The sequence below is a fragment of the Astatotilapia calliptera genome, chromosome 10 (assembly GCF_964374335.1).
Source record: "Astatotilapia calliptera chromosome 10, fAstCal68.1, whole genome shotgun sequence".
Lineage (NCBI taxonomy): Eukaryota > Metazoa > Chordata > Actinopteri > Cichliformes > Cichlidae > Astatotilapia > Astatotilapia calliptera.
This window is the reverse complement of record NC_137431.1, coordinates 9650820-9672695: the sequence shown is the minus strand read 5'-3', so window position 1 is coordinate 9672695 and position 21876 is coordinate 9650820. Positions and strand designations below refer to the sequence as shown.

Below are 21876 nucleotides of genomic sequence, written 5' to 3'. Positions count from 1 at the left end.
TAGACAAAAAGCATGTTTGTTTGATGTTTTTCTCCTCTATCCTTCCAACATGCAGATAATTGAAGAACCTTTGTGTAATGTATTAGCTGAATTTAATAGTGAAAAGTGTAATCTGGTTACTGGTCACATGTTATGGAGTAGTGCAAAAGAATGTAACAAATTAATATTAATGTTAAATATTCATATTTAATTTTAAATTACTATTAAGTAGGAATAAATACATTCAAGTTTTTCTGCTTGCTTGCACAAATTACTCACAAGTGAAAAAACAAAATAGTTCCAATTTAAGGTTATATTTTATGGTTTAAGGTTGTTCTCCTTGCATATGGTTGTATGAGGACATTGCTACGCCACATTGCTACTCTGTGATAATCTTTTTTTCCTTTTATAACCTTCCAAATCTTGGATAGGCTCCCTGAAGAAGAGCTTCACACAGTGCTGATGAAAAGGCATGGCATGACACATGCTTGATTTCAATCTCTATCTCTCCACCTTCAGTCACTTCATGCATTCCCAAGGAACAGGGGCCTTGTTTCCTCAATCTCTTCAGTCGTGCCAAGCAATTGTCTGTAAGTTTGCCATCAGATCACTATCAGCTTGTCTGCAGGAGGGAGGGGAAAAGTGGCCCCCGTCTGCTTGCATGGTGGTTTGAAATGCATGGCTTCATCTTATTTCTTTATCAAGCCCAACTGATGTGTGAATATAAAATGTCTATATATTTTCGCTTTATAGCCCTTCAGTTCAAGAAATCTTCTGCCAAAAGCACTGGAGAAGCTGTGAAAGCAAAAAGCTGATACATCAAATGCCTACGTGGGTATGCATGCACATGTGCGGGTGAGTGTGCATGTGCTTATAAGTGCTTCAAGATTTACTTAAGTTACCCAGAGGAAGCTTTCAGAAAAAAAAGGCACACTCTCAAACATATACTCTGTCAAGACTTATCTTCGCCCCCCAGAGGCAGCAAGACAAAGCTCACACATTTTATAAAGTCTCCAATGGTAAATGAGGCGTTTGAAGAATTGCAAATGCCAGGGAGCGCATACACTGACAGTTAATTTTTATAACCTTTTGTGAAAAGACTTACCAGGCAAACATTCAACCTGAGACAGACCCCATCACTTGTGTCCCCATCCACCCACTCAACCCAGTAATTCATTGCATTTCTATCTCTATCAACCCACACAAGACCAGAAATTACTGTTACTGCTTAAACTAAACCAAAATATGTCACTGCTCTTTACTGGTTTAATAAGCATTTTATAAAGCATCAGAAAGCACAGTTCAGGTTGAAATGGCTATAATCAGTATTTTTAGATTAACAATGGAACATGTTTTTTGGGTCGCTCTGACAAACCCACAAACAATTATGCATTTCCTCCCAGTTCCCATGAGCTTTATAGCCTTTTTAGGCTAATTGTTTTGTCAGACTGCAGAGTTAGTATTTTGGTTCACTGTCTCCATACACTGACAGCTGGTTTCACTATTTAAAAAAGTTTAGTGTGTTTTGGTTTGTTTGTTTGTTTTTTAAGATTTATGACATTTTGATCTCTGTGTGTATATGTTAAAAACTGGGATTTCCTTTTTACATGATTCTATTGGTATCCCATTCTGAACCTTGGTTCTTGTGATTTTCAGTCTACAGTTTCTGATATTACTTTATTTTTGACCTTGTAATGAAGTTCAGCTTTGGTAATCTAGTGTTTTGGTTCACATCTTAATTATTATTACATTTTTTGTCTTCCTTCTCTTATCCCTCCCTAAGCCTTATTCTGCCAGAGGTTTCTTCCTGTTGAAAGGGAGTTTTTCCTTCTCACTGTCGCCAAAGTACTTGCTGATAGGGGGTCATATGATTGTTGGTTTTTTCTTTGCATGCATCATTGTAGGGTCTACCTTACAATATAAAGCATTTTGAGGCGACTGTTGTTGTGATTTGGCGTACAAATAGAATTGAAATGAAATTGAATTATTCTTCATTGTAGTTTATTTCCTTTGTCTCTTTCTTCATGTGTAGTGTGAGTCTCCTTATGTCCACATTCAGTATCTTTCTCTTAGGTTGGCATCTTGTTAAGTGTTAGCATTCATTATATTAGTCTCCTTTGGCTATTTCCTGCTTTACTTTGAAAGTTTATTTTCTTAGTTTTACTTCCTATCTGTCTCTACCTGATTGTCCTGATTGCCTTCACCACTCTCCTATCTGTCATTCCCCAATCAGCCCTCTGTTATAAATAGTCCTGTCTTCCCTTTAGCAGACTGCAGAGTTAGCATTTGTCATAGCACTTGTTATTTTTCCCTTGTCTATTCCTCACGCACTGTCTTGTCTTGTCTTGTCTTTTTTCCATCACTTTTTGTGGTTTTTCAACCTTCAGCTTCCTGCAGTTGGGCCCTAACCTTTACGCTCCACACAACCTGACAATATCATTAGATTCCACCTTTTCAGACCTCAAATTTTATCCCAAAGTTCTTGCAGTGCTTTGGCTAGAGCTGGTTTTAGCCTGTTCTCAGGTGGCTACTTAATGGAGTTTTGAAACTTACCAAACAGCCACTTCATCAAACGTTCATCAAATTACTAACATTATAATTATTGTGAGCTTTTAGCACTGACCTGAACTTCGATGCCATATCCCAGGTAGACAGTAATCAAGTAGTTACACTCCACTCCCGAGTCAAGTTGCTGCAGGATTTCAATGTTACCCTCAGGGTCAGTGAAATTCAGACTACACGGCTCTGTGGAAGAAAGTAAAATGACAAGTGATTCCCTTTTTCCCGGATCACTGATCTTTCTGACAGCCCACCTGTGTCTCCCTGGCCCTGTAACCCTCTAACTATCTCTGCAGAGATCCTCTCTGACACTACTCATCTGGGCCTTCAGCCCTCTGTGGCCAGTGGGAAGGGCGGGCAGGACACATCAGGAAAAATCAGATTGTTTTTGACATATGAGCAACTCCGTTATCCCTGACGGAAAGATGAATAGCTGTGTGCAGAATGCAAAATGAACAGGAGTAATGCTGAGGATTTGATGCTTAATTTTCTTTTCCTCTGGGATACATGTGTTATATTTAAGGGTAAATGTCCAGCTCAGTACAGTACATCCTTGAAAGTCAGAGAAAAAGAAAAAGAATATTACTCTGCCTACCTGATGTTTGCATGGTGGTGATGGTGGTAGTTGTGGTAACAGTCGTGGACATTGTTGTGGTGTCTTTCTCTGAAGAAGCCGGAGTGAGCTTGTGGAGCTGATGACCAGGGCTGGTTTTGTTTTTTAGTGCCATTTCACTAGCTTCCCCCTTTTCCATCTTCCCCGAGGTGGCCTCTTCCGGAGAAGCACCCAAACTCTGAGGCTGACTTCCTAGTGAAGATGAGGGAGGTACTCCGCTGTTTTCACCACCTGAACCTCTGTTATTTGGTGTCACCTGGGTGGTAAGTGAGTGTGTTGTTGGATCGACCTTGTCTGTCCCCCTGGTCCTCTCCTTTGATTTCTTTTGAGGCATAGACATGGGCAGTGCTGGTGTTGTGGGGGAAAATGTAGTCAGCGGTGATGTGGCAGCCACAGTAGCAGTAGAGGCAACATCTGAAAAAGCTGGAGCATCCTCATGGGGCACAAGTTGAGTGACAAGGTCTGCTGCATTTGGAGCAGACACAGAGCCTGGCATGGTGGGATATGCAGCCACATAGCCATCCTTCCGAAAAAAATGCTGGTCCCCCCGGAAGTCCCTTGTAAGTAAATGCTCATGAAGCAGCAGGCCCTTGAAGACTGGCTGGTGGTTGGGGATGTTCATTGGTGAGACGGTAGTGATGGAATGGACTTCACTTTCTGTGTCCTGCGTTGATGAGTGTGTGAAGAGGTCCCTGTCTAGGTCCAGTGTCCTCTTACTGATGCTGTTACTATCTTTTGCAACTGAAAATTAAAAGAAAAAAGGAGAAAAAAAGTAATATAGTTATATTAAGCAAAATATTACAGTCCAGTGATCTATAGAAGCAACATGCAGTATACGAGAGTAGTATGTCTTTTTGACAGTTTCATTATAGAATCATCAACTCTGCCAGCCTATAATCTTGCAAAATTATGCCTAATGAGGTGAGAGGCTCTCCTCTTGTATAATTCTTCCACACTTTCTTTTTTGAGTTTTGCTATTTTTAATCAGTTCATTATGCATGTGTGTGTATATGTGTGTGTGCGTGCGTCTGCATGCAGTGAGGCTGGAGAAACTATGACCATAATAAAGTCCTTTATAAATTTATTCACTAGCAAGTCAGTCTAATAGGTTAACATAAATATAATATATAGTATGAATATTACTGTACAGAGGGAGTATTTAAACACATGGAGTGTATCCATCTTCTATGTTAATGTAAAAAACTTTTAGTACTTAACATATTGGGGTATTTTTAAGACCATGAACACAATTAATAAGGTAGTATCAAAAACAGATTCCATAATTACACTCTGCATTCAATGAAAGCTTGGCGTGAGACTGAGAGGATGTAGTCTAGCTTTTAACAAGAAAAAAAAGTAAAAACACCACCAAATGAAAACAAGCTCTCTATTAGTCAATCATGGGTAAAATCAGTTATCATTAACCATCTAAATCATAGGTGTCAAACTCTGGCCCGCGAAGCCATACCAAATTACTATTAGAGCTGGCCTACTGGTATTATACAGTTAATATATATATTGTTTAGTATTAAGCTTTGCTTGTTCCATATTCAGTTTTTCAGCAAAACTTGTTTGAGTCCATAAGAAAAGATTCATTCTTATATCTAGAGGAAGATTTTTTTTTTTCAATAAATATTAGCGTTAGCCCGCGACTTTGTTCCAGTTTTCGAATTTTGGCCCACTGTGTATTTGAGTTTGACACCCCTGATCTAAATCATCCCAAACTAAGCAGTCATTTTGCCATTCTGATACTGGCACTTCTAACATTTTAAAAAATATATCTAACTTTCAGTATTTGACACATCAGCCTGGTACTATTTCAATAATATGTAGGGTTTGTTAAGGTTTGCAAGTTCATATTATCTTCTTTTATACACATATGTCAACAAGAAACAATGCTGTCAGCTTTGGCACTTTAATTAGCTTGCATTTGGGGTGACAGTTTGCCTTAATGAGGCAAAATAGCTGCCGGCACACTTTTCACACTTAAAGATGAAAGGATGTTGTTGACACCGTGGCAGCAAATCAATGAGATATCCCTATGTGAGTGCTTCTATTACAGCACTCCAAGAGCATGACAGAATCTAAGTTTGAAATCAAAACCAATGGAAGACTCCGTTATATATTTAGGGCTTCAGTCAGAGAAGCCTAAAGGCTTGTCAGCAACCATCTGGCAACCACCGGAATTGAGAAAAAAAAGTGTATTCCCCAACTAGTTGTGAGTGGCTGCTGGAGGTAGCTCATATTTGCTGTGAAATCAATTGCTAAAGCCTCCTTCACACAGGTCAAAAGACTGGTCAGTGACTCTAGGTAGTCATGAGTCGCTAGGAAGAATATGTATTCTGTGAGAGGCTGATAGATGGCAATCATTAGTGTGAAACTGGTTATAAAGAACTATACAGTGATGCACCTTGAAACTGCTTTGATTGCTAGCAGGTTGAAAGTCACTATTGGTATGCATGGAAGACACTGCCTTTTTCACAAACATAAAAAAGTTTACCAGCTTTACTTCAGTTTATGTGCACTGCTACAGCATTAAACCGCATGCTCATTGACTAACAACTTGTGATTAACAAGCTTGTGGTTGAGCATGAGCATGTGGTGTCATATAGATAATTCTTCGTTTCTGGAAGATGGTATAACAACGATTTACAAAATGGACTTATTTTTTTTTTAATATATGACCAAAAGTGAATGACCGAGCCCATAAACTTAGCAGGAAAGTGTTTACAGAGCTCAAGTCTTCTTCTATTGGGAGCCTTTGTGCAACCACAGCTCTTGCCATCTGGTCACTTTCAGTTACAGTGCATGTTGAAGCTACTTCTGTGATGGCTTCATTTTTCCAACCTGGAAGCTGCATCTGTGTTTTATATTGTCGGGAGAATATTTAACTATAGGGACCAGAGGGTGCTAGGTGATCATCCACTGGTCTCTAGGCCTTTGTGATTCCCTTAGAGGTCATTTGCACAAAAAATGTTGAGTACATAGATACACAGCACACGCACTGTTTGTGCCTTGAAATTCTAGATAAGCCTGTTTCTTTAATCGTACATGAATTTATACCATGATCCTCAGCGTGAACTCTTACAGAACTCTGTTTCATCCTCTTTCCTCACATCTGATTCAATTATAAAGCTTGCATATTCTTCAATCGACCGACACTTTTCAATGTGTTGATTATAAGAACCCGTCACTTTCTTGCCTATGAAATATAGCATATATTTCAGGCTCAAATCAGCCTGCCAGTTGGTAAACATTCACCCTGCAAAGTCAAATTTGAAGTTATTGATTTCCTAAGGATTCCACAACAGGAAACATACATTTGGGTTTTTAAAAAAGAAATAGTATCTGAATAAATCTGAAAAATTGCTGTGCCGAAGGAGACGCTCTGCTTTGCTCATAAACTTGGAAAGAAGTTGTAAGGTTCTGTAACATTTTGCTGACGCAGAGTACTTTTTACCACCACCGGGCACATTGATAAAACTTTGATTGGGCTATTCAAGAGGAAGAGTAAACAGCTTTATTACAAAGCCTCTCCTAGGCGGACAGAATTGACACATGGTTTTACATTTTACTGACAAACACGACAACACCACATTCATCTTTTGTGGTGACAGAAGCAATTCAAAGACCTTTTGATGTTCTAAGATGGAGGAGAAACATTTCCTTGTAGCCTTATTCTGTCACAACAAGGGGAGCAAGAATGGTGCTATAAAGGCAAACTAAGCATATTTGACATGTCATTCTAGCAGAGAGAATAAAGAGACTAAAGGGGGGGTCTTCATAAATGATTGAAGTATATAAGACTGGCCTTCAACAATCTCAAAGACACACATACACACATATTGCATAATAAATTGAGAGTTTTTATTTATTCATTTATTTATTTTTATCATAATTACTGTAATTGCTCCTTGTGGCTGTTAAGCCCTGCCTCCTACTGTCTTATCTTCCTCTCCCTCTGTCTCTGTCTTTGTAGCACAGATTTCGACCATCTATTTTCTGCCCTCCAGTCAGAATATTGAGTGAATGTGGAGAGTGAGGATGGAAGGCTGGGTTGAACCAGAGTTTCTCATACACAGATCAATAGAGGATCAATGTGTACAGGTTGAAGACCTCACTGTGGTGATTACAGAGAGGCACTGCTACCATATTGTTCTAATCTCCAAACTTTAATTGGCTGTTTACAGCTGAGGTTTGGAGCAACAGGGAGAAACTGAATTTTAAGTACCATTTCTATTAGTATTTATGCATTTTAACATGTATTTTTATTATCTCAACAAATTGGACAGTTAATCAATAAAATAATTTTGAAGAAATCTAATCAGGAAAGTAATTTATTTATTAGTTTCAACCTGAAAAAAAAAACATGTTAAAATTAGTTATGCTTCATCCAGGTACATCACTAAAATACTGACTGCATATAATTAATTGTCTAATGCTATAATTCAAGCCAAAAAAATTGGCTTGAAGTTCCCTTTTTAAATTTAAATTCCTTTATTTCAAACTGGTTCAGCCGTCGTGATGTCAAGGATCATCACTTTTAATGAGCACTGGTTTTCTTGGAAGAACCATCTTGTTCAAGTCCTAAGTGGTCAGGTTGAGAGCATAGCCAGGCTCATCATCATTTTGGGGTTTTTTGTTTGTTTGTTTTTACTTCACCATTTGTGGGGTTCATTTGCCAGGAATTTTTCAACAGTAGTCTAAACGAAAATAATATTCTGCTTAAGTAGCCTGAACTGTAATTTTAGTCCTCTCTCATACACGTTCTCAAATAATGCAAGAAAAAAAAAAAAAGCAAGACCAGAAGCAAAGCTTTCAAAATGTCATGCAAATGTTTAAATTGTGATGCTATTCATGGTAATGTTACATTATGAAAAATAACTGGCGTTTTTCTCAGGCGGCATTCCTCATAATACAGACACACCTTGTTGCTGAAGTTGTGAAAAAAAGAAAGTAAGACTATGTAGTTGGGAAAAACTAAGTATGCCTTGTGATTTAGTAGCTTCCCATATGGAAAAGAAATAGTAAAAACTTATATGATTTACTCATTAAAGTGGCCACTTTCTCATTACTTTCATATATTCTTTTAGGAAGTATCCAAAACATACAAGTTTCATTATATAATTTTTCAAGGGATCTTATATCTGTTTTCACTTTTGTATGCTTTTCATACAAGTTTCACACAAGACAGATACAAACTTTATAAGATTTATATATATCTTTTCCATATGGGTTGAACCACTTCTAGAAGCAATAACGGGAAGTGATGTGACCTTTATCAGTCTCTCAAATCATTGCAGAAGGATTTTGGTCCATTCTGCAGCGTTGCTTCAGTTCCTTTAGGTTTACAGGAATTCTTTTATGCATAGCTCTCGTAATGTCCCACCTCAACATTTCAAGGGTTATGGGTTGAGGTTTGACTGGGCCATTGCATCATGTCTCTTAATTCTCAGCCAATCTGCTTTAGATTTGCTGGCATTCAACAGTGTCCTGTTGCATGACATAATTTTGACCGAGCTTTAGCTGTCGGACAGATGGCTTCACATTTAACTCTAGAATACTTTTGTATACAGAGAAGTTCATGGTCAATTCAGTGACTGCAAGGCTCCAAAAAAGGCCCAAATTATCGTCTCCAATCATCATGATCAAATGTGGTGCTGTGCATTTGGTCTTGTCTGCCCAAAAGAAATTGTACCAGAAGTCTTGTGGTTTGTCCTGATACAACATTGTAAACTTAAGCTGCGTTGCCATGTTCTTTTTAGAAAAAAGAGGCTTTCTCCTGGTAATGTGCTTGGATTTCTACTGCTGGGGAGATGGAGTGTACATCCCAGTTTAAAACTTTACTTTTTGATAAGCCTTATAGTTAGAGCAGCATCAGGTTATTGTTGCGTCATCTTAGTCATGCTACAATAGGTCTAGGCTGCTGAGGGCTTCCCGTGATGCATGAATCTTTCTTCTTCACTCTTCCCGCTGTCACCAAGTGCTTGATCACGATGTGTGTTCTGATTATATATATGATACAGTTTTCTCTGTATTAATGTCGGTTCTTTACCTTACAATATAAAGCAATATAAAGCACCATGAAGTGAATGTTATTGTGACTTAATGCTACATAAAAATGCCAAAACATCTGCTGTTATAGAGGCGCTCGAACTTTTTGATGATCAGTTCATCAAGTGCATTTGATGAGCAGCACCTGGCTGCTGCTTACCCTCTTAATTCCTATGGAACCACTAAGGGTTTACTTAGTTTCTATTTCACATGACTGTGAAGTATATAGTTATAATATCTCCCAACACTGCCCACCAGTTAAACATTATTGTCTAACCATGTGTCTATGTACTCTAATATACTGCCGTACACAGTGTACTTTAAAAAAAAATGTGACCTTTATGTGCTTTGGTAGGTTTGTGTCATACTGTTGCAAACAGTGACAGGCAAGTTCTTTCAAGTCACAAGACTTGTGACAAGATTAGTTTTAAATCACAAAGCCATAGCAGCTGTTATCATTCGTGGAAGCTGTTGCTTCTCTGCACCCCAGGTAAACATCATTTATTGACGTGCAACAGCTAAAAGTAGCAACCATGCTGCACGCTAAAGAGGTTACGTGTATAAATGAATCACATCACACTACACTGCAGCTGGTTAATTAGAGCTAATTCATAAATTAAAGGTGGTAATTGCAGTGACAGAATGACGTTACTGTGATATTATTCAGTGCATTAGAACAAGTACAATAAAATACCATTTATTGTCCCGGGGGAAATTTAGTTAGTGACATGTTTCCTTTGTGAGCACATTCAGTACACGTTTATGAGACCACTTATCTGAGAGGAAGGAAACCATTTAAAGAGTGCGGAATATATTCATTTGCCCCTAAAGAAATCTGCTATGCTCTCTTGCCCCGTTACATCAAAAAGTATCAGCTCTGCTGTCAAAACTGAGAAACAGGAATATTAGACTTAGTGATATAAAATAACCTTAACAAACCGAGACAACCCTGATACCATAACAAATGTTAAATGGTGCAAAATGTTATAAATTTCAACTAGGCTGTGATTTGGTTTTTATCTAGTGAAATCCTTAGAGAAGTCTAACATTAGAATGTAGAAAACCAAGAATATATTTACAATCCTATGGCCTGCAGGGCCAATTATAATAAAGATTTTCCAGCAATCCTGATTATGTGCATCATTTACATTGGGAGGCACACGATCATGCTTTGTCCATGGATCCATGACAATCTCGCAGTCTACACTGACTAAGATGACAGAGTGAGCAATCATTGGGGAATGCTCCTCAAGATGGCAACAGACAGCCTCATCTCTTCAGTTGCATACAAATGGAGTCATCAGTGAACACTCAGTGCATGGAGAGAGCACTAATAAGATGGGGCAAGCCACACTTGAGGCAGGCTTCTGATTGACATCAATCTCGTAATATCCAGGGGCTTTATTTCCTTATTATTACAGAGAGCCACTAGACAAGCAAATCAATAAGCCACTTCCGCTGGGCTCAGATACAAGGGCTTCAGGTCTCTCTACGTAACTCCTTCTAGGATTCTCTGTGGAGGTTTGCACTCATGAATTCATTGTAAAGCTAAGGCAAAAATTTCCTGTTGCTGACTTTGACTCCATTTCCCCGAGTATGTGCAGATTCTACACTTGTTTGCATAAAACGACTAGGAGAGACCAGAGGAAATAATGGGGTGAAACTGATAAATGATTCCATTAGTCAACTTAATGAATTGATCTTTTAATTTTCCTTGTGGGTGTGACAGGTGCACGGAAGGGGAAATAAATAAACAAACAAAAGGTAGAAGGAAGGAAATGAGGAAAATTAAATTGATTACTGGATAAAACCGGCAAGAAAAAAGGGGGGTGAAAAAAGTCACGATTTATTTCTCAGGCAGTAATTATGTCTAAAAACAGAAGTGACATTCCTATTTCATAGCATCACATTTTCCTTGTACTGTCTGTCTGGCTTTTGAGTCATGGGGATAACAGCATATGGAGATGAGACACGCTCTTATCCTTCATGTGACCTTTGACTTCATTGAGCGGAACCATAACTTTTCCCTTTCATTTATTCTAGCCTCTCTGAGTTCCGGTTCATTGAACATCGTCCTTCAGACAGCCTTTAAACAAACTGTGTCTTAATGGTGCCATGAAGCTCGTAAGGCCTGACCTTTAAGCTGGAGTAGAACAAAAACAGAGTTACACGTCACCACTATTTGCATTAAAACCTACTGTAAAGTATTTAAGTTGCAGGTGGTAGCAGGTCGTTCTTAACCAAATCGGAACTTTAAAAGTGTTTTAATTGGTAATAAACTGTTGCCAGCTGAATGTTATTTGAAAAACAAAATCTGCTATTTTTTTATTTACAGTTTTTTTTCCAGCTTTTCTTTGGCCCAAGAACAAATAATAAATGAATACGTGTCTTGTTTTACAAATGCCTGGCATTAAAATTACATCTTCTTCCGTAATCGTGATAGAATCTGTCTTATGTAGAAGCCAAAGCCTTGTTGCATTTCAATTTACTATTGCTCTGCATCCTAGAAAAATACTGGGAGGAATGTCTATTTTCACACTTCATTTCCTTCCATTAGTGTAATTTATCTTTTCATTTTCTTCTCATTTACTCCATGGTGGAGTCAATTAAGGAGAGAGCTGTTGGTGAAACAAGAACTACAACTTTAAAATCCTTAGCCAGTTACAGTACAGTGAGAAAATTACTCCACCGTGTGTTAACAACAGTTGTAAAGGAAAAAAGGGGGGGAAAAGTTGGAAGACTGAGTAAAAAAAAAACCTTTTAATTCATTTGCTCGTGTCTGTCAAATGCATCCAGGTATTCAGCATGAAGACGCAAACACATGATGAAATGCATAAATAGGCAGCATCATTATCTTGTAAATATAGTTATCTGAGAGAGAGCGCGGTGTACATCTGTGGCTCTTCTGGTGACAGCGCAGACATTACTTTGAATTTAAAAGCTACTTGATTGATGTCACACCCTTTGCCCACGTTCAAATGATTTCCCAAACCTACAGGAAATCCATCAGCTCAAGGAAAACACTACTAAAGAGCCACCCCAGCAATTTTCAATCTCATCCGTGTACTTGTTATAGATCGACGTGCCAATGTGGACCATTACACCTGTCAATACTCTCTATTTCATGGGGAGGCTTATGTTATAACTCTGAATTAGACCAGACACAAAAACAAGATTCATTTTAGCCTCAAGAACTTCTTCTTCAACAGATAGTAGAGACCATCTGAAAATTGAAGCCAGGCAAAAGAGAAGGAAAAAAATCACTTTCTTATTTATTTATTTTTTTTGGTTTGTGTTGTGAGATATGTGAGAGCTCATATATAGAGAGAACAAGTATTCTTAGGAACCACAAAGACAAAAGACTGAGAGGAAACTGAGAGGAAAGCACGTGCACGCTGACCTGTGTAATATTTATCAGGGTGAAATCGGTGTCCTCTCCAAACAGACTGATGCCATTCAGCTTGAGAGTCAGGAGCTGAAATTGTATTACAATGCTTTAATCTCAGCTGAGTGGCCAAGAGGTCATGCTCCTGGAAATTGAAGACCTGAAAAATGAGCTGCAGAGTCAAGAAGGCTTGAAAAATCATGAGATGAGTGAGGAGAGGGTAGCCTGCTCCTTCACAGTGGAGGAATTTCTCCAGGAACTTGAGGAGGTAAAAAGGAAGCATCTAGCTGAAAAGCAGATCCTTTCTCATGAGCTGACCACTCTCAGAGTCCAGAAAGAAAAATGATCGAGGGTCCAGACTGAGTTCAAAAAATTGGAAACTGCGGATATCGCAGGCAAATTGGAGGACATGCAGGTCTCAGATCAGCATTTGGCTCAATGCATAATGAAAAAACTAAACAAATTTATTAAGAGGATCCAGGCAGAGACTAACTATCTAAACACTTTAAAGCAGAAGAGCTATACCAAAATGAAAGAAGCCACTTAGATGAGTGACGAAACATTTAAGTAATTTGATTAGATGTAATTTCGTTACTTAAGTACATGATATATAATAAGAGTTCATATCTAACACATTTTTCTTAATGATTAGTTATTTCAATAAATAAACCTGTGCTCTTAAATATTTCAGTTGCATTTTACTCAAAATGACGGTTATTCTTGAACAAAAGGTGCACGTTTACGAGGGCAAAGAATCATTTTTAGTGTTTTCTACATGTAGGCAAAGCTCAGACTGAAAGATTGTTCTTTCTTTTTACAGTAGGTGTTTTCATTGCTGCAGAAATTATGGGAAAAAGAAGAGCAAACATCAAAATGAACCTCTATTTTTTTGAAGAGTCCTTTAACAATAGTCTATATTGACATATTTTGTTTTGTGTAGAACAGATCCAGCACTTCTTGCTTCAAAAGTACCCAATTTTTTTAAATGCACTTGCTTGAATGCATTGAAAACTAAAAATGTTTTCCCCGAGTGTTACACTCTGTAGAAACCTCCTCCTGCAGAATCAGCTTCCAGTTAAATAAGCTTCCTGGTATTTAGAGAAAGTGAGATACAGGCTCCATTTAGTCCCGTCTTAAATTCCAACACAGTTCACCTTGTTTCCAACACAGAAAAAGCACTGTGTGAAATATTCAAGAAATGATTATTATTATTAACCTTTTATAAATTGTATTTATTAGTTATTGTTCACAGACATTAAGAAACTCATTAGTCAAAAAAAGTACTTTTATTTGCTTTCTGTTCCCTTCCTGTTTTCTTTGGATTGAGCATCAGTCTACTTCAAGTTTAGAAAAAGATCAAGGTTTGGGTTAAAATAGTTATAAAATAATAAGAAATATTAAATAATATTATATGTTGCAAAGTTTACCACTTGTTTACCACAGCTCCATTTTCCATGTTGCCCCCATGACAAGTACTGCGAGAGATGTCTTTAAAAACAGGTGCAGAAACAACACTTACTTTCAACACATTCAAACAGATGTATATTAAACCCACACCCAACACTGTTTTGACACTGAGCTTCGTCACAATGCTTATGTTATGATACATAAGTGCACAAGTAGTTTGCTTTAACTGAAAAAGTAGTTAAGGCAAATGATTAAAAAACATTGTACTAGATCATGTTTCAGGACGGTATTAATGAAAGTGCTTTGTGGGTGCTTGTTTTTGAAAATCCATTTGGTGTTATAGCTCAAATTGTGGTCTTGGTACTCTGATCTCTTGCTTCAGGCTAGTGCTGCTCATTTCCACATGCTGCTGTGAGTAGCTTGTTAGGTGACTTGAATGCTATATTTCGTTGGTGATCTTAGATGTGACTACTAGGTGAATATATTTGGATTACCTGAATTTTAATACGCAAAAGAAATATTTGTTTTTATATACTTTGTTACCGGTTTTTATTAATAAAAACACATACACACACACACAGTTTGAATCATTGTAGTGCATGGGTTAGCACCGCCAAATCTCTCCGGCTTGCTCTAACAGTCCAAAGATTGTTTCATTTTTAAATCTAAATTGGCCATAGGTGTGAACGTGAGTGTGTGGTTCCCTATTTGTTAGCCCTGTGATGGAGTGGTGACTGTACCCCGAGTCTCACTGTGCAATAACTAATGTCTCAGCACCCCCTCCCCAAAGAAGTGGAGAATTGTAGAAATGGATGCATGGGTGGAATGACCATGGATAAGGAGGAAAAATTACAGTATATTTTATGATCCCATGGAGTACTAACTGATCAAAGGATTAAACATGTTTGTGAATCTTAACCTTTTGCATATTGACTGGATTAGGTGGATACAGGTAGAGAGCAGACCTTTGGACAAAAACAGTTTTGTTTTTTGTTTCTCTTTTTACTCTTAGATCTGACAAAATCAGAGCATTTTGGATACTTTCTATGTGCACTCTGACTTAGCAAGCAAGTAAAATAACTGATCAGGGGAATTTTTTGAACAGAAGAGAAAAGAATACAAGCAGCATACACACAATGTGGCAAAACCGATATATGTTTTTAGATGCGAAGGATGAATCTCTTTCAAGGAAGGGCAGAGACTAAGAAATATCCACAATTAGGTAACTATTCTTCAAGCGGGGTGACAAGCTTACTGGAAAACTGCATCCAAGAGTAGAGACAGTATTGATACAAACAAAGAAGAGGCTAGACAGCATTGTTATTGTTTTGGCTTTGAATAATTTTTTGCCCCGAAGCTTTCTATTTTAGTGTGTTCAGCATGCTTTGTGATAGTTTAGTCAGCGTAGACATTGGGCCATTACATTCGGACAGCTCTAACTGTTGTAGCATCTTATCAACCCTCTTAAAAATGAAAGGCATTTTCAAATGTTTGAAAAAAATGAGCAATTAAAATATGCATTTATCCACTAACTGGATTAAGTCTGAGTGACTGCGATATTTTAAAACTATCTCGAAACGAGATAAGAACGAGTATTTAAAAAACAATAATCAGTAAAGGAGAGGATAAGAGAGTTCAAAAGAGAGAGACAAACATATTTTTGACCAGAAGCGTTTTAATATCCCAGCTGCATGTAAAGTTTAAATTATTTTTATTCATTTTGGCAGGTGGATGCCAAAGAGCAAAGTCAGGTGAGGGCCTGTGAGTACACAAGTCTCAAAACATAAGCGCTGTAAACCAAAACACAAGCTGCCTATTGGGAGGTGAGGGGAAACAATATTAACACCGACAGTGATGGATGGTGTTGCTTCCTGTAGAGGTCTGATGGATGGAGGACTCTTTACAGGTACGAAGCACTGTTTTCTAGACTAAAAGGGGCCTTTTGTGTGTTGTGCATACACGAGTAAAATGTGCGTTATAAAAAATAGGTGTGCAACATTAATGTATTTCTTTTGCATAGATATAGACAGTGTTTTCTGCCATCCGTGGGTCCATTATTACATATATGCTTGAATATTACCAACAAATAAAGGTGAGATATTCCTAAAAGCTCTTTCCTAATGTGCAGCAGTGCTTGCTTTGTCTCTAAAAGCAAATCTTTGCCTGCTCATCTTCGCTTTTTGAAATTGCACCACTCTTTAGGTAAAGTAAATAGCTAGATTACTCAAAGTTAGTGATCTGCAATGTTTCTAAAAACAGTCAAATTTATGAAAAAAAATATAGCAACAACAAAATGCACCAAACACTAAAGACCAGTATGTATTATGGCACAGTCATAATAAGCTGCTGTGTCAGGTTTATGTGCATTAGTATTAACTTCCCTTTCCTCAATAGTGTCACACCTAAAAACAGATCAGTTTACTGGCCTCAGACAAGAAAAAGAGCAGCTAAAGGTCAAAAACCTCCTCTCCAAAAACAATGTTATATTATCTGCGTCTGCTGCACTCAGCAGATAAAATTGATGTTGTTCTTCCCACTGCGATGGTTATATTTGAAATCAACAGCGAGACACTTGCTGTAGTTTATGTTTGGACTTTTCATATTCTCTCTCTACATATGGCACTGCCGGGCTTTTTACAGCTCGGAAGGCAAAAGGGTCCTGAAAGGTAAAGGAAACAAAATGAAAATTACATTAATTAAAAAGAACAAAGCACTTATTCATCATATCACGTTAACAGTCACCCACTTTACAGTAGCAGGTTGTTTAAGCTAAGAATAGCTCTTTTGAGCGGCTCCGCTGCCAATCACAGCTGCTTGTAGCTTATTGCTTTCATAAACTGTTGCTGCACAGTGCACTCGCTCATGACTGAGAGACACCTGATATTCAGCTTTTATTTTATTTAACACAAGAGGATGTGCAAGAGCCTGCTAGGTTACCATCCCAGGTAACCAGAGAACATCGACAGACCAGATAGTTGGAGAGTTATCCTGGCAAACTTCACATTAGCACTGGTGACAAAAACCAACAACCTATCCCTGCACTGAATTTGAAAAGTTGCTCTCTTTAGGCTTCTGAGTAATGAAAGGAATCATTAGAGTTCGTAAACTTTTTATTTAATTTATTTTCTTTTCTGTGCTTTATAGCTTTACTAAAATTGGATTTCAGGCCTGGCTACCCTAAGAGGATCTACAAACACACGTGGTGCAAGAGCAAATGTGTGTGAAAAAGCACAGAGTGGAAAAAAATAAGGGTTGAAATTAAAGTTGTTTAGCTTGAATGGATTTAAGGGCATGAAAAGTAAATTTTAGTGCTGGTAATTAATCTTTTTTCTCACTGTTGAAATACATTTTTAATGGTTTGTATCTGTTTCAACAAAACAAAGCAGGAGGGTCAGTGTGTGCTCCTCTCTCACACTCTGTTTTATGCAGCTAAACTGGTGTGTGAGTCATTGCATCATTAATCCAGTCTTTAAACTATAGGTCCAAACAACCAACAGACGTCATGAGTTTCTACTATATACTGTAAGCAAATTACCAAAACATTGGTGAGCACTGATGCTTTAACTTAACCACCATGACTCAACACAGTGCAACATTCTCAGTATTTGATGTTTAAATAATTTATTTGTAATCCCATGGATTATGTTTCTTATAACAAAAATTGTTTTGTATTGAGTTAAGCAACAATATAGGACTCTATGGTCGTCTACTTTTTTTCTATATAATAACTAACTAATAATTAATAATAATATGATGAGCACAACCATACCCCTAGGCTTTTAGGCTTACGTTACTAGATCAACTGCAGATACTTTCTCAGAGGAGAAGCAACCTGAGCAGTCTTTTATACAACAACACTGGGACACTAAAAACACTAAGAATGCATGAAGTTGTAAATTCCCAGCCCTTACCAGTGTGCACTATTACATTCTGCGATCCTTGTGATGTACATGGTACACATTTTAAGATTTCCCATAAAAAGCTGCAAAACTCTGGTAACAGCTGAAATAGTTGCAGTAATGCTAATATATAATATGTACACCATTCAGGCATAACTTTATGAGCAGTGACAGGTGAAGTGAATAACACTGATTATCTCTTCACCGTGTTAGTAGGTGGGATATATTCGGGAGCAAGTGAACATTTTGTCCTCAGAGTTGATGTGTTAGAAGCAGGAAAAAACTTGGTGAGGATTTCAGCGAGTCTGAAAAGGACTAAATTGTGAAGGCTAGACAAATGGGTCAAAACTGCAGCTCTTGTGGGGTGTTCCCAGTTTACAATCAAAAGTGGTCCGAGGTAGTAACAGTGGTAATCCAGCGACAGGGTCATGGGCCATGGATGCCCCACCTCCTCACAGGATTTAAAAGAAAGATGTGTTGCTAGGACCTATGTTGTGTTTACACCCTTTTTGTGAATTGGAGCTGATTGTTTTTCATAGTTCTTACCGCTGTGTTGATGATACAGGATATGTAAGCAGTTTTATCACCAAATTAAACATCCATCTTTTTTCTGCTTATCCAAATCACAATACTAAACTGAACCTTTTGCAGAAAGGCTACCTGCAAACCAAACTGGACAATATGAACAATTATCCTGTCTCGTTCTGGAAGAGAAAAAAAAGGGAAAGCATCAAGTTCATATCGAAATAGGGCTTTCAGTGCAAATCTGTTTCTTTTGTTAGCATAATGAGCTCTGTGTCTGGATCCCATCTAGATTAAACTGAACTAAAGGACGCTAGAGGAGCATTAATTGGTAGGTGACTGGCAACACAACTGACAATGTTCGATCAATGATGGAACTCTTCTTCTCTCATCTGCCTCTTTCATGTCTCTGTTGTATGCTCCTCTTTGAACCCTCTTGAGAATCTAGCACAGCTCCTCAAGGTCTTAAAAGACAGCAGGTGTTCACCACACCCACGCCAGCACTAACCCTTGTGCTATCACACTTGCAAGAGACATACATCAAAGCTAATGCTCACATCTGCAGCTTTTTTGTTTATTCTGTAGCTCTGCAGCAAGGAGATGAAGAGCTCTTGATTTTAGCATCCTATTTAGCATAAATACACACACATACAAGTCCTGCACCATGATCATCCATGTTGTGCTAGCACTGTGCTGCGACATCAAACTTGCCAGCTGCAAAAAAAAAAAAAAAGTACATAACAATGGGATCTTTGTTGCCCCCTGAAAAGGAAACATAGTTCATTGCCATGTAATCTGTTTTTGTCAGCTGGGTGGTTTTTCATGAATTTCTAAAATCCCAGCGTACACAGCTCACATATTCTTTTGAGATCTTGATTCTGTCCACCAGGAGCAGAGACGGATAACAGCATTCAACCTAGTGTTTATGATGTTAGCTGCTCAAGATGTAGGCTACACACATTTGACCTGTTTTGATATATTCTTTCCTCTTTTTTTACTGTGGCGTCACCAGGCTGAAGCACTCCTTTAAAACTGTAAACTCTACTCAGTTTAAACTGTGATACGTTTGAGTTGAGGCCAGTATCTCCTAGAATTTTAAACAGTTATGCTCATATTTTAAAGAAATATTCAGACTCTAGCAGGAACTAAAATCTTGATATGACTTCACACAACCATATTCGCATGACGAAAAAAAAAAGTCCACCATAAGCCATCATCACTAATCAATATCCTCTGGAAGCTCTCACAAACATGATCCAACAGCATTTCTCTTCAAAGTGAAGTAGACTGACAGCAGCAATATCATGCATGATCAGGGTGAATAATTCAATGTATTTTTTTAACGGGACAAAAGACAATTGGAGGATGACAACTTGTCAGCAGAAGATAAACTGGGCAAATGAATAAGACATGAAGAAAATAAAAGGGAGCTAAGAGATGTAAGTAACTCACTGCCATCCAGTTTTCTGCAGTGTTCTTTAATATATGTTTACGCTTCTTTTTTTGTTGTTGTTGTTTGTGTATGTTGTGAAAAGATTTCCAAATTTATTCCTCTGAATTTTTTAGTGGAGACCAAGGCATTGTTCTACAGTTTAAAAGCAGACTTGTCGAAAGAGGTGAAGAGATGTTTAATGGTGACTAACGTTAGCTGCCAAATGCCTTTGGCGACTCTGTGACTCACCATCAAAGTGAACTCTGACCAAGTGTTTCCAACGTGGCAGCCATGCAGGGCTGAAGGGGAGAAACACGGACAAGACAGGAGGGGAAGGGTACAGAGTGTAACTAAGGGAGCGGCCGGGAGGCAGGTTCTGCTATGATTTGTCAGTTTATGGTCAGTGCATTTATCACAAATGTCATCCTTCATCACAGCTGAGATCTACCACGTAGCCTGCATTTACTAAATAAATGGTAAAGGTCTAGATAAAGCCACGAGTGTAATGGAAAACGCTGGCAGTAAAGGTATCTCTTAAGATTTTTGATGCATACACAGTCACAAACTTCAGTCTGAAAGCAGTTTGAATTGCCAGGGATACCAGAAACCCAGAGTATTATATGACAATCGGTGAGGGCTGCGGAAGAAGAATGCTGCATAGGCTCTACTTGTTTGGAATTTTATTGATTTGACTTTTAAATAGATGTGTATGTGAGGCTGTATTTCTATAGCAATCAAAACCTATCAAACCCGAAACGGCAGATTCTTTTTTTCTTTTACCATGCAGTACAATAAAGCTGCATCATTTCGATCTAAAGGCTTCAATTTAAAACTTGAGTCTATCTAAACAAGAATAGTCAACAAAGCCCATAGTACTGGTTCGGCGTGATACCATATGTGATCCTCTACTGTTGAGATAGAGCTCAGAGAAAGTATCTCGTCACAGTAATTTTTTTAATCATCAATACATAGGCTCTGCATTCAGCAGCACAAAGGATTTTCAATGCATGCCCATGTACTGCATGTCCAGCCATATGTTAGTACTTGACCTTTAGGGCAAAATAAATCATGCATTTCCATATTCAGTTTTCCTGTTCCTGTATTCATGCTTAAGCAGATAAAATCAGATATTCAATGTCACCGCCTTGATGTAGTGAGTTGCAAGCTGATTTAAAGCTCTGCCTCAGCTACTCAGCAGTGCTTTCACAAAGAGAAACATTGCACCGCAACCCAGCAAGCAACAATTCATTATATGTTATTAACAGCTAAATGCCAGGAGTAGAAATGAAACATTAGAAATGAAAAGCACCTACTGTTACAAAATGATCTCTGGCATGAAATGAAGCACATTAGTTCATGAAGTAGTAATTAGGGAGCCATCTCAAGAGCTAGCATTATGAAACAGCTATTATCTTGAGGAAAAAATTTTTTCAAAACCCTTCAATTAGCCGTGATACCACTTGTTTCATCTTTTGTAAGTACAAGGCAATTAGACCTAGGTTTGTCCTGCACTTCCCGTGCTTATTTTAAATTACTCATACGTATGTAAAGAATTTGCTTAACTCAACGCACTTAATCACACCTTATTTTTGGAATATATAAAGTGCATATTTACACTGTATGGGTATACATTTACTAAGGAAAGCAGTACTAAGCTTGCTGTCCCACAGTAAGATGGTTAATCTGAGTGGAAAGCTGTTGTCACAGCAGTGCAGGGTTAAGTGGTCTGTAGCACCATGGAAAATGCAACCCTTCTCTAATCCCTTAAATTTTGGCAGAACTACCAGCTTATGGGAAGCCAGCATTTTTGGAAACACATACTACGTGTTAGACATTGTCACATTGTTAAATGTTTGATTAGCTGGGTCTCGTGTGAAAAGAGCTTTGGTTACCTGCTGTTTGTTGACATATTTAAATAAATGAAATGGACAGATTTCCAATTGTGCAGCAGACATAATAGCATAAATAATACTTTTTAATAAATTATGTATTTTTATATTTATTGTAGTGCTATTTTCAAAATTTG

General features: G+C 37.9%; 1 protein-coding gene across 2 annotated transcripts in view; it reads right to left on the bottom strand.

Annotated features, from left to right (window-relative positions):
- LOC113030167 (seizure protein 6 homolog) overlaps positions 1 to 21876 on the bottom strand; it is a 101882-nt gene that overhangs the window by 47539 nt on the left and 32467 nt on the right. For both annotated transcript variants that reach the window (XM_026181339.2, XM_026181338.2), the window contains exons 2-3: positions 3134 to 3892; positions 2603 to 2724 (exon numbers count right to left, since the gene is read on the bottom strand). In XM_026181339.2, the coding sequence (XP_026037124.1) occupies positions 2603 to 2724; positions 3134 to 3892 (881 nt within the window). The remainder of the gene's footprint in view (positions 1 to 2602; positions 2725 to 3133; positions 3893 to 21876) is intronic.